Here is an 11,585-nt window from a genome sequence, read left to right as displayed (position 1 = left end):
TCGGCGGCTGTAACAACGATAGAAGAGAACCGAAAAAATGGGTCATCCACTCACGTGTACAGAAGTTATCATTCCACAAGCCCAAGCAATCATTAATTGAAGCATGGTCTCGACAGGTTCAAAAGGGAAGAAAATATTTCTCAATAGGAAAGTCAAGGGAGTCTGCTCCAATCATTTTCGAGACGGGAAGCCTTCAGTAAGCAATCCAATACCTACTCTTTTTTTGACTCCTTTTGAGCATTCAAATACTAAGTCACCCAGAAGGCGGCAATTATCAACATCGGTTGATAATAGTGATATCATCGCTGCAAGTGACGAATTGATGAAAAGTGGAGACGATTCCCCAGGGTTCAAACTGTGTACAGCCTCTGCACAAATAACCAGAGATGCTGATGTTCGACTCTATACTGGCATGCAAAATACAGATGCTTTCGGAACCTTATTTGAGTACTTACTCCCACCATAAATCCTAACATTTAAAACTACACAATATCGATGGCTAAAAAACATATTCTAATTTCTCAACCGAAAGAAGTGCTTTTTAAAATGCCATTCTCGCACCATGGCGGCCACGTGGTCACCTTCAAACAACATATCAATCTGCCCATAAAACGCAGTGATAAAAAGGTACTTCGCCAAAAATTCGGCACTTACTTTCAGTAACGCCTTATCTACGTTCCCACTAGATTTGGAGACGAAAATAAGCGATTTTCCCTTCCGACGCGCGTCGAATAATTACAAAAGAATATATTGCTTGTTGCTACGCAACGAGGTTTTGTTTGACCCCCAAACAATATGGCCGTAAAAACCGTGGAAGGGTCTATTCCCCGCGTGGCTTTTGTGGTCGCATCACATTAATGACGCCTTCAGTAGGTAGAACGGAAATAACATCTTGACCTTTCAGTAAATACTCAAAAAACTTCACTTGAAGTGGCTGTAAGAAAAATATGGAAAGCTGCAGCGGCTTAGAGCACTTCCGAGACGGCTGAGCGCCGAAGATTTCACACCAAACTCTGCCATCCTGATTTTTATTGTGTTAACTGTCACGTCACAACCTAATTTATTACTATAGATACAGAATACCCAGGATTTTTGGATGCGCACGTGATCGGCCGATGCCAGGGCCTTTTCCCGCGCGGGCCCGTCCCCTCTATGAAGTGAAAAGCGCCCTGGGAACGAGGTTGATCTATGACTGAACAGTGGACTCCCGGCAACATGGAATCTGTCTATCGAATGGAACTCACCAAACTGAACATTTAATTTTCTATTACCGCTTCTCGGTGGCGGTGATCCTCACTCCTGGTTTCTAATCCTGTTCCTCCCTTTCTCTTCGGGTCTCCCTTCCCCATTCCCCATTCCTTGTGCATTGTTCATCATTTGCCGTTCGCCGTTGTCACTTCCTTTTCCCAGTTCCACGTTCTTTATTCTCCGTTCCTCGTTCTTTGTTCCCCGTTTCCCGTCCTTTATTCTCCGTTCCCCGTTACCTGTTGCACCTTCTCTATTCCCCGTTTCCCGTTCCACGTTCCTCGATGTCCGTTCCCGATGTCCGTTCCTCGATGTCCGTTCCTCAATTTCCGTTCCTCGACGTCCGTTCCTGTTTTTCCTTTCAAGTTTCGATACGGGGTACTGCATACGGGGTAGCGCTCTCAAGTTCAAATAAAGACTAAGTTGGGATCACTAAGGCTAAAAGGTAGCAAATCCCGCTGATGAAAGGTGAGAGAGGGTGTCTTAAGATTGTATGTTTGTTATTTTCCTACAAAATTTAGGGTGGAACTTCTAATTATCGCAGTTATCTTATGGTCATCAAACGACCGCAAGTAAATTTTCATGCAAATTTAGCAAGTATTATGCTGTATTACTTTGACAAATATTCAAAAGCAAAGGAAAATGAAAATAATTTAGCCTTTAAACAGTCTCGTTAGCGATTAAATCGCCGTAATTTGGACAGCCATGTTGGTTAAATTCTGGCAGGGACAAATGAATGGAGGAATCGACGCGATAGCTGTATTACGCGTTGCGTTTTATTTACTCGATCATCGATTCTGATTTACAGCTTCCTGGCGAGCGATGCACTGTTATCGTTCAAGTGGTATTTATTCTCCCTCAAAGAAAATACAAGATACACATTTACAAAGTCACTTCCGATCCGAACTAAACCAAGGGCAATTTCAATTCTAACAGGGTTTCCTCTGCTTTCAGTCAACGACGCTTTCGTTGACCGAAGCAGTGTCCTTTACAGAAACTGTAGCGTCTGTAGCGAGCTTCACTTTTTGATTAAATTTAACCATCTGTGTCAATAGTGGATGTTTTGTGGTGAAAGTCGAACTGCACGCTTCATTCGACAATTTGCGCTCGCTGCATCGAAAAATTCAAACAACAGACCACTTTCATAAATGGCTGCGGTATAAATATTCTTTTGGTTAAATACAATGAATATATGAAGTTCATATATTTTGAACTGCGGTATTAAATACGTATGATGCACGACCCTTCGCAGTAGATAGCGCTATTTATGCAATAGCGAAAATCAGACCTGAAAAAAATCACGGGTTTATTACGAATCAACTTAACGGCCTGCTCCCAGTTGGCTTGTTAGCTCAATTGGTAGAGCGCTGCACTAGTATCGCAGAGGTCAGTGGTTCAAATTCCGTACAGGCCGGATTTTTTTCAGGTCTGATTTTCGCTATTGCATAAATAGCGCTATCTCCTGCGAAGGATCGTGCATCATACGTATTTAATACCGCAGTTCAAAATATATGAACTTCATATATTCATTGTATCTGATTTACCATCACGGGTTTATTAAGAATTAACTTAACAGCTTGCTCCCAATTGGCTTGTTAGCTTAATTGGTAGAGCGCTGCCCTAGTATCGCAGAGGTCAGTGGTTGGAATCCCGTACAGGCCTGATTTTTTTTTTTTTCTTTTTTTTTTTCCCTCAGGTCTGATTTTCGCTATTGCATAAATAGCGCTATTTACTGCGAAGGATCGTGCATCATAAGTAAATATTCTTTTGTTTAAATTTAAATTAGCCCTTCAGGCCTTGCTTGAGATAATGTATTCTTTTGATTTTTGTACTTGAGAACGAGACCAGTAGGGCTGATTCAAATTTAAAGAAATGAATATTAATACGGCAGCCATTTATGAAAGTGGTCTATTGAGAGATTTAAGGCGGTGAAGCATGTAATGTAATGTGATGCTCAACAAAGCACGTCACGCAACTCTCGGGTATGGGCACTTTGCTATGTCACTCAACGCTTCCAATCGCAAAGAAGGGGCACTGCCCATTAACCCAACCTTTTTTTTTTTCTTGATCACAAAAATGATAAACAAAACCAAGAAGAGTCTCGGAGTCTTTTTAGGCTCCAGATAAATAAATAAATAACTTTATTTAACGAGGGAAGCACTTTACAGTCACAGACTGAGAAACCTGTGGCCCTCACCTAAATTACAATAAGAAGTTACAAACAATTGCAATAATTTGGAAATTCCTAACTATAGTAAATACAATAATAGGAAAAGACCTAGCTATCAACATGCAGTAAAAGAATAAAAGTTAAGAATATTAGGATATTCGAAAATGGTCAATATTAGCGTACCCCTCCTTTATGTGCTCAATATGTTTGCGTTTAAAAGAGTTGATAGTTTCACTAGATCTTATTTCAACAGGTAAAACGAGAAACTATAAGGAAAAAGTTGTCGTCAATATTGTTCTCATGGAGAAATTTCGGAGAACAGCCTCTCGATTGGCTTTAAGTTGCACAAGGAATTTACTTCCTTGTGCAGCTTAAACGTGCGCGTGTTCCAGCCGAAGATCTTGTTGCCTACTACTGCGCATGTATTAGATCCTCCCTTGACTACGCTTGCCCTGTGTGCCATTATTCTCTACCTCAGTACTTACAGTCAGAGTTAGAAAGAGTTCAGAAAAGAGCTCTGGCGTGTATTTTTTCTAGAATGCCGAAGCGTTAGAGCGCGCCTGTTTGACTTCTATCAGGGAACATCACGAAGACATTACAAAGACTTTATTTAGATCCATCAGCGAGAATCAGAACAGTAAACTACATTACTTAATTCCTGAAGCCCATAGCCCTCATTATAATTTAAGGCGCCAAAGAACGTACAATGTACCAGCAGCCAAGACAAAGCGTTTTGCTAATTCGTTTTTCGTGAAGGGTGCGGCTGTAACCAATCCAAGTTGAGATGTAATAGAACTTTTAATAGAACTTTAAGTCATCATATTTTATATTTGTATTGTAGTAGCTTGTAAAAATTGCGCAATTCAGTATTTTACTGCGATGTGATTTTAAAAAAACCAGTCTATCAGTCAGTCTATCTATCAGTCTATCTAGGTCAGCGAAGGGGTGAGAAGTTATGAAGATCGTTGTGAAATGTTACATTGATCGAAGTTGGCTGATAGAAGGCTATATTGTTCCTTAGTAGAATGCTTTAAACTTGTATTCGGGCTGAATGGCCTTCATTTTAGGGATTTTTTTTTTAGTTTGCTTCAAAACGTACTAGGTCCAACCACAATTACAAACTGCAGGTGAAATTGGCAAACTGTAATTGTTAAAAATACTCTTTTTTTTTGTTAAAATCATTCGTGAATGGAATGACTTTCCCGCCAATGTCGTTGAGATAGATAACTTAACACGTTTGAAAACAGCTCTTAAATTATACATGCGTATTTTCTAGGTTTTTATCTGTCTTAGATTTTATTACGAGCATACATTTTTAAATTTTATTTCTTTGGAAGTTTTATTTACATAGGGTTAACCTCTTAAACTTCCTTCTTAGGGTATTATTTGTGTTTTTTATTTCTTTAATACCTTAAATAAAGTAAGTATGTATGTATATGTGTAAGTTCTGATAAGTCTAAGATGCGCTTATTACTATTTCCTGTAAAAGAAATCCTATTTTAGCATCTCTTTTTCAGGACGTCCTGATTAACAACTTTGTTTTGATCCAAAAAGGGTCTCAATGGGGCTAATCGTTATCCGTAAAATCACGAAAAATTTAGCCGTTAGTCGTGAAAAAATGACGAATTTTAACCGTTAGACGTAAAAGAGTTAAAATCTGAGCAGTAAAAGTCATCACTCCATTGAGACCCTCTAAAAACCCGTTTATAAAGTCATTTACTTCGGCCCAATATACAGATCATGTCGATAAGCCGTGCATTTCGCCCTCGCAAAGAATTGAAACAAAATTTACGCCAAGGCAGCGCTTACGGTTCATGGGATTCGCTTTGCTTCATTAACCAAAAACAAAGCCAACACAGAAATCTTTGAACCGCTGCCAAGAGAGGAACTGGTTACTAGATTCAAGTCGACATTACTTGACAGAGAGTCCACACCAGGTTCCACACACGGTGGCTTCCCAGAGTTCTTAGCGGAACCCAGGAATAAACCACAATTCGTTTGCTATAACAGTTGCTTTGAAATCTCACTTGACTTCGTAGTGCGCGTGATAACGAGGTAAAACCAAAAATTATAAGAGACCATTAAACAAGAAGTCACGCCCATACCCCTGAATGATTGTACACCCAAGCTTCTTGAGCATAAGCAATAGACCTTTTTAGCTGTTTGGTCACGTGGTTTGAAATGGGTAAACAAGAATTCACCATGGTCACAGACGACATCTTTTAGACGCAATCTCTTCTCTTGTCAAAATTGTCAATTCCACAGACAAATCAGCACTCAAAAGGCTGCGGTAATGTAGATATCGGCGCCAATCAAAATGGGGTCGGTAACTGAGATTATAAAAAAACCTTAAGTTAAGAAAAAAAAACTTGTGAGTACACGATCTTTATAGATCGAAAAAATTTAAATGAAAATGGCACGAAGGGAAGCAAATGTTTTACCAAAAAGTTTCATTTGGCTTTTGACTTTTCCCTGCCTTCTTTCAAAGATATTAATTTTCCCGACTCAGAATGAAATTTCCGGACTTTTTCTAGGTTTTGAAGTAGTTCAATTGAGCCTGAATTTTCCTGACTTGTGACAACCATGCTTAACATTATCATGCTGGAGAAGAACCACAGTGACTATTTCTTTTCGGAATAGCTTCTTGTTGACCTTAAAAAGACCGACGCCATCTTTCAAAGTCCTATTTCGGCTGTCTGCAAACTTAAAATCCTCGACGTCTTCGAAATGTTCAGAGCATACTTCGGCTCAAGATGTTACTCTTAAGTCTTAATTTTGATGTTGTTCAGTATATTCTAAAAGTCCATATCTGTTTTAAGGAAAACCAAAACACAACCACGACATTTAAAAGTCGAGACGAGACGAAATTATTTTCCTGGCCATTTACTCATGCAGTTTAAAACACAAATTCGGCAACTAGTTGTCGAAGAAGTATACTTAACTTCTGAAGCTTAAAATACCTATAATCTGGGTATTTATGACAAGACAAATCCGAGTTTGAGTATATATTGCGGCAGTTACAGACGCGACGTTAGTTGACCATTTTCTACGATTCGCAGTTAATTTCTTATGGCCTCGACTGTTATTTACCCATTTGGGACCCGAATCTATGACGTAGTTATGACGTATGAAGCTAAAAAGGGTTTATTGGGTACCTGATTAGAACAGTCATTCACTTTGAAGACTGACCACTAAAGCGGAAAGTGTCTCGACATAATCTCGATCAAACTTAGCTTGTAGGTAAGTCTCGTTTGATATTTGATTTTGGAGAAAGATCATCGCTTTTTCGCCCTCCGTTTATTCCCAGAAACAGACTTAGCTAGTGTTTAAACGAGGGAAGTGTAACTTTTTGTTTGGGCAACCGTAAAATATGCAGTAAAATCTACCAGTTAACTTCTCTCGTTACATACGGTCATCGCGTTAGGTTTATTGTGAAATCGTCATCGTGCAATGGTCTCGAAATTAGCCATAAATCGCGAGGAAGTAACTAAGCAAAGCCTTTCCGGTTAGATTTTTGAAGTTTTATTTCTAGCGCAATGGTCTCGAAATTAGCCATAAATCACGAGGAAGTAACTAAACAAAGCCTTTCCAGCTAGATTTTTCAAATTTTACTTCTGGCTTATTTCTGAACTTATTTAGACAAAAGAGCTCAACCTCAGCTAACTCGAGGCAGAAGGAGATTGAGATGGTTTGAGGTAAATTTCCAGGTGCCAAAATTTGTTTATTTCCGAAAGACGGTAACAAGTAGAGAAACAGACTGTCAATACAAGCTCGCAATTTCAATATAGCTAATCTGGTGCTGATTCGAGACCATTGTGCGTTGAAAATCTCACAAATGCAAATCTTGAGTAGGGAGAGAAGTTTTTACAGTATATTTTACGACTTATTTCATAGTTTTTCCAACAAAAATGCCTTCCATCGTATCAAAATTGCCTTAACAATTAGTCGATTTCTTATAAAAGTGATACAGATTCCAGCTGAAAAAACGTAAGGAAAGGGAGTCTTTGGATTACATCCTTGTCGGGGGGAAATTTATTAATTGGAGTTCCTTTATTTTACGATCTACAAGGCAAATATAAAAGCGCGTCTTATTTTGTACGTTTCAGAGACAGATATTCAAAGCCGAAGATAAAGAAATCATTTGGTCCCTAAAAGTATTGCACGAGTACTGTGGTTTCAATCTAGTAAGGACATAAGAATGACCATAGAATCAAGTGGATAACGGGAAGTCCCGTTCGATCATCGATTGAAATGTGGTGTCTGAAAAAAAAAAAAGAAATGATGTCTACAAACACCCCCAAACATTCTCTAATCTTGATAACCTCCAACGAGCAAGATATCATTGATTTTTTTTTTTAAGACTCTCCAATTTACGTGTGCGGAGTACTTTCCGAATCAGATGTCAAATCAAAACGTCGCGCGCTGTTTTTACTTAATCAAACAAACAAAAAAAGAAAGGAAACAAATCATGTGCGAGTAACGAATTCTTTTTTTGGCAGTATCCAGCTGATCGATTCGCTCTTATTCTTCACGTGGTGTTTATTCACCCTCAAAGGAAATTCTACATACACATTTTAAAAGTCGTTTCCGATTCGAATTTAATCGGGGGTGATAATCATTTCTGTCAAAATATATAAATTTACAATTTATGGAGCGCTTCCGCTCCTCTAAGCACTTTCCATTATTAAAGAGAGAAACCGTTATTTCGAATAAACATGAAGTGCTTGAAAATTTGTAAAAGCTGACATTCATTAGGCGTTTTGGTCACGTACTGTTGAGGATAATGCGAGATAATTACACTGTAATGTGGAGACGATTTTCGCTGCCATCGTTTGCTGTGAGTTTCGTAGAATGTCAGGGCTTTCTCTTTTGACGAAGAATCAATCTGAAGATTAATAGGTAGTCTTTCATATTATTCATATTTAGGGTTCTGAAATAGTTGATAAATAACTTTGGCGCTACGCCAGTGTGGGCTATTACAGGATTATTTGGTTTTATTAACTAAGGTAATGACGTAACTTGGTCACCGAAAAGAGTTGCGAAAGCTGACGATTCGAGCGCTGGCCCTTCGATTCGTAGTAGAGCTACACACGAAACATTAGCTTAAGAGACTTTACTGTGGCCAATTTACATTTCAAATCAGCTGATAAAACCAGCCTATCTTAAAAGATTAAACTGGCTACATATGCCAATCTTAAATTAATTGGAATCTTCTTATGCTAAGTGAGAGAAACATAATGAATATAAACAAAAAGTAACAACAGGAGGACAAAAGAACTTAAACATTTCTTTCTCGGGGTCAATACCTTTAAGCCTCTAATTAAAACGAGTAGCTTTTGTGGATGTTATTGTCTAGTCCTAGTGGACTTTTTAGATGCAGCAAAGATTGATATCTCCTGTAGAATTGATATTGATTCAACATCCCTTTTTGATCTTGATTAACATTGCAGCCGGACTTTATTTGATTAAAACTGGTCCGCAATATCAGTAATTCAATAATTAAGCTAAAAGTCATTTTAAATATTTGTTCTTTTAGTCTACTATACTGATCATGTTGGTAAGTCGTGTCTTTCGCCCTCACCAAGGAAGCCAAATATACGCCAGGGCAGTGCTTATGGTTCATAGGATTCGCTTTGCTTCAATAACCAAGGACAAAGCCAACACAGATATCTTTCAACCACTGCCAAGAGAGGAACTAGTTACTAAATTCAAGTCGAAATTACGTGACAGAGAGTTCACACCAGGTTCCACACAAGGCGGTTTCCCAGAGTTCCTAGCGGAACCAAGAGATTCCTTTCCACTTGGTGTACGCGTCCGCAATCCTCACCAGGCCTCCCTCGCTGAATTGACTTCAAAATGTATGGAATTCATGGAAGAAAATCATCCACAGTGTCCAGCTATTTTGTTTCGTGGCCTTCCAGCCCGAACAGCCGGTGACTTCTCGACTATTGCTGGTAAAATTTCAGGGGAGCCTTTTTCGTATGAAGTCGGTGGCAGTACCTATCGCAAACAAGTTGACAAAAGAGCGAAGACTTATACCGCCAGCGATGATCCACCAGAAGTTACTATGGACACGCACAATGAGATGTCTTATCTAAATACTTGGCCCAAAAAGGTACATTGTCCTTAGATATAAATTGTTTTCACAGTAGTTGTTTTGTTGTTGTTGTTGTAGTTGTTTTCGTTGCCATGTTGCGTGACGAGACTAAAGCAAAACCTCATAGGAGGCTACCCTCTCCCATGCATCCCTGAGCGTGCGCAAACGTTGCAACAAGGTGAACAGGATAAAACCCTGTTCCGAAATATTTGCGAAGGGCCTTTATCCTGTCCTATAATAAGCACTTACTGGATGAAATTGAGCATGATATCATGAATTATTAATGCCGCGGTCTGAGTTATCTGCTGAAGTCGAACACAGATTCGAAGTTTGATCATTCATGATATCATGCGAAAACCAAATTCAGTTAATTTTTTATTATACATTTTTTTAACAAGTTGCAAAGGAAGACACTTCTCTGTGAGTCTGCAAAAGTTTGAGAACACTTCACGGACGAGGGGCTTGGAAACTAGGCAGACTTTGAACTTCACATGATAACCCAATCTGCTGCAGATTTTTGGTAATCATGTCAACTTCACACGCTAGTGTATTTTGACTGTATGCTCTCGACCAATCAGATTTTTCATTGTAAGTCTAATGTAGAATAAAAAATTTTTTATCTTTCCTCAGATTTTCTTTTACTGCATAAAGGAGGCGGACGATAACTGCGGTGGTGAAACACCGTTGGTCAAGAACAGCGAGCTTCTCTCCAAATTGGATCCCGAAGTTGTGACGAGGTTTGATGAGAAAGGTGTGCGATATGTACGATATCTACCTGATAAAGCGCACGATGAGTACATGAATTGGCAACACATGTTCGGCACTGAAGATAAACAGGTACTATTTATCTTGTTTAAGGGGATAACTATCTCTGTGATACTTTGTAATTATATTCAGCAAGGCGTGTTCGAGAAAGGCTTTTTCTCTCGTAGGCTATGACCGATCAGGACTACTCCTGGCATATATCCACATTTAATTATCAGATCACGAACTAAGTAATATCGCTATTCTATTTTGATGTGTCCGTCCATTACTCCAAGACTAGAGCACGCTGAGGGCAAAAATACATCACGCCTTCTTGTTTTGCAAAGAGAATTTATCCTAAAAGGAGAGCAAAATTCCTTTCAAACCCTATTTTAGCTTGTAAACAGGTTCCCATTGGCACTGCGATAGGAGCGGCGAAACAGATTTCGAACAGGTGAGAGTGCGAAATTACAGGGTTATTCTCCTTGTGCTATTATGGACCTCTCTTCTTCGTCGCTTGTAATAAAAACGCCCCAAGTACTTTACCAACATCCAATCATTTTGACCTTGCGCTTTGATAAATGACGTAAATTTTCAGGAAGCCGAGAGAGTTGCTGAAGACAAAGGGTATCACGTGAGCTGGAATGAAACACAGGATTTATGTCTTTGGCAAAACAGACCTGCGTCGATACAGCATCCGCTGGCCAGAAATAAAATTTGGTTCAATCAGATTGCCGCCATGCACAGCTCATATTACCATGCATTACCCACCTTTATTGGGAAAGGTATCCCGGATGAAAAATGCCCTTCCCACACATATTATGGAGACGGAAGTCCGATTGAACCGGAAGTAATACAGCACATACGAGTAACAACCTGGTCATGCGCAGTTGGTTTTCAGTGGCGAACGGGAGACTTACTGGCATTGGATAACTTAGCCGTTCAGCATGGTCGCATTGGTTACAGTGGCGAGAGAAAAGTACTTGCTTACCTCACTGGCTGAAGTGAAAATTATCTGACATTTGCTTGATGGCTGAAGTTCTCAATTCCTAAATCTTTCGAATATATTCAAATATACCCAAATCTGACTGACTTTTATTAAAACTTACCTGGCCTGTGTTTTAAGGGAATGCGCATAAAGGACGATTATTGGCGCCAGATTACTCCCCCATCCATGTCAAACTTTTTATATTGCTATGGTTTGCCTCGTTTGAAGACAATGGCGCTATTGTCCGTTATCCAGATTTGAAGACAAAATTTGGGTTGAGGGAGGGGGAGAAGTGATTGATTGCCAATGTACAAAGGGTCTCGCTGACTTCAAAGGTTAGT

The 11,585-nt window shown here is 39.3% G+C and overlaps 1 protein-coding gene across 1 annotated transcript; it reads left to right on the top strand.

Annotated features, from left to right (window-relative positions):
* Positions 1-1,650: 1,650 nt before the first annotated feature.
* On the top strand, positions 1,651-11,381 carry LOC111325356 (uncharacterized). Its single transcript, XM_022929164.2, has 4 exons — positions 1,651-1,713; positions 8,952-9,530; positions 10,143-10,349; positions 10,855-11,381. The coding sequence occupies exons 2-4, from the start codon at positions 8,967-8,969 to the stop codon at positions 11,257-11,259; spliced, it is 1,176 nt and encodes a 391-aa protein (XP_022784899.2). The 5' UTR covers positions 1,651-1,713; positions 8,952-8,966; the 3' UTR covers positions 11,260-11,381.
* The last annotated feature ends 204 nt before the right edge of the window (positions 11,382-11,585 follow it).

Source organism: Stylophora pistillata, chromosome 4 (genome assembly GCF_964205215.1).
Source record: "Stylophora pistillata chromosome 4, jaStyPist1.2, whole genome shotgun sequence".
NCBI classification, from domain to species: Eukaryota; Metazoa; Cnidaria; class Anthozoa; order Scleractinia; family Pocilloporidae; genus Stylophora; species Stylophora pistillata.
This window is presented reverse-complemented; position numbering and strand designations above follow the sequence as displayed.

Excerpts from the sequence above, each read along its gene's own strand:
- LOC111325356 (XM_022929164.2), top strand. The coding sequence starts at position 8,967 with ATGTTGGTAAGTCGTGTCTTTCGCCCTCACCAAGGAAGCCAAATATAC. Across the intron at positions 9,531-10,142 it reads TAAATACTTGGCCCAAAAAG|ATTTTCTTTTACTGCATAAA; the intron begins GTACATTGTCCT and ends ATCTTTCCTCAG. Across the intron at positions 10,350-10,854 it reads TCGGCACTGAAGATAAACAG|GAAGCCGAGAGAGTTGCTGA; the intron begins GTACTATTTATC and ends GTAAATTTTCAG.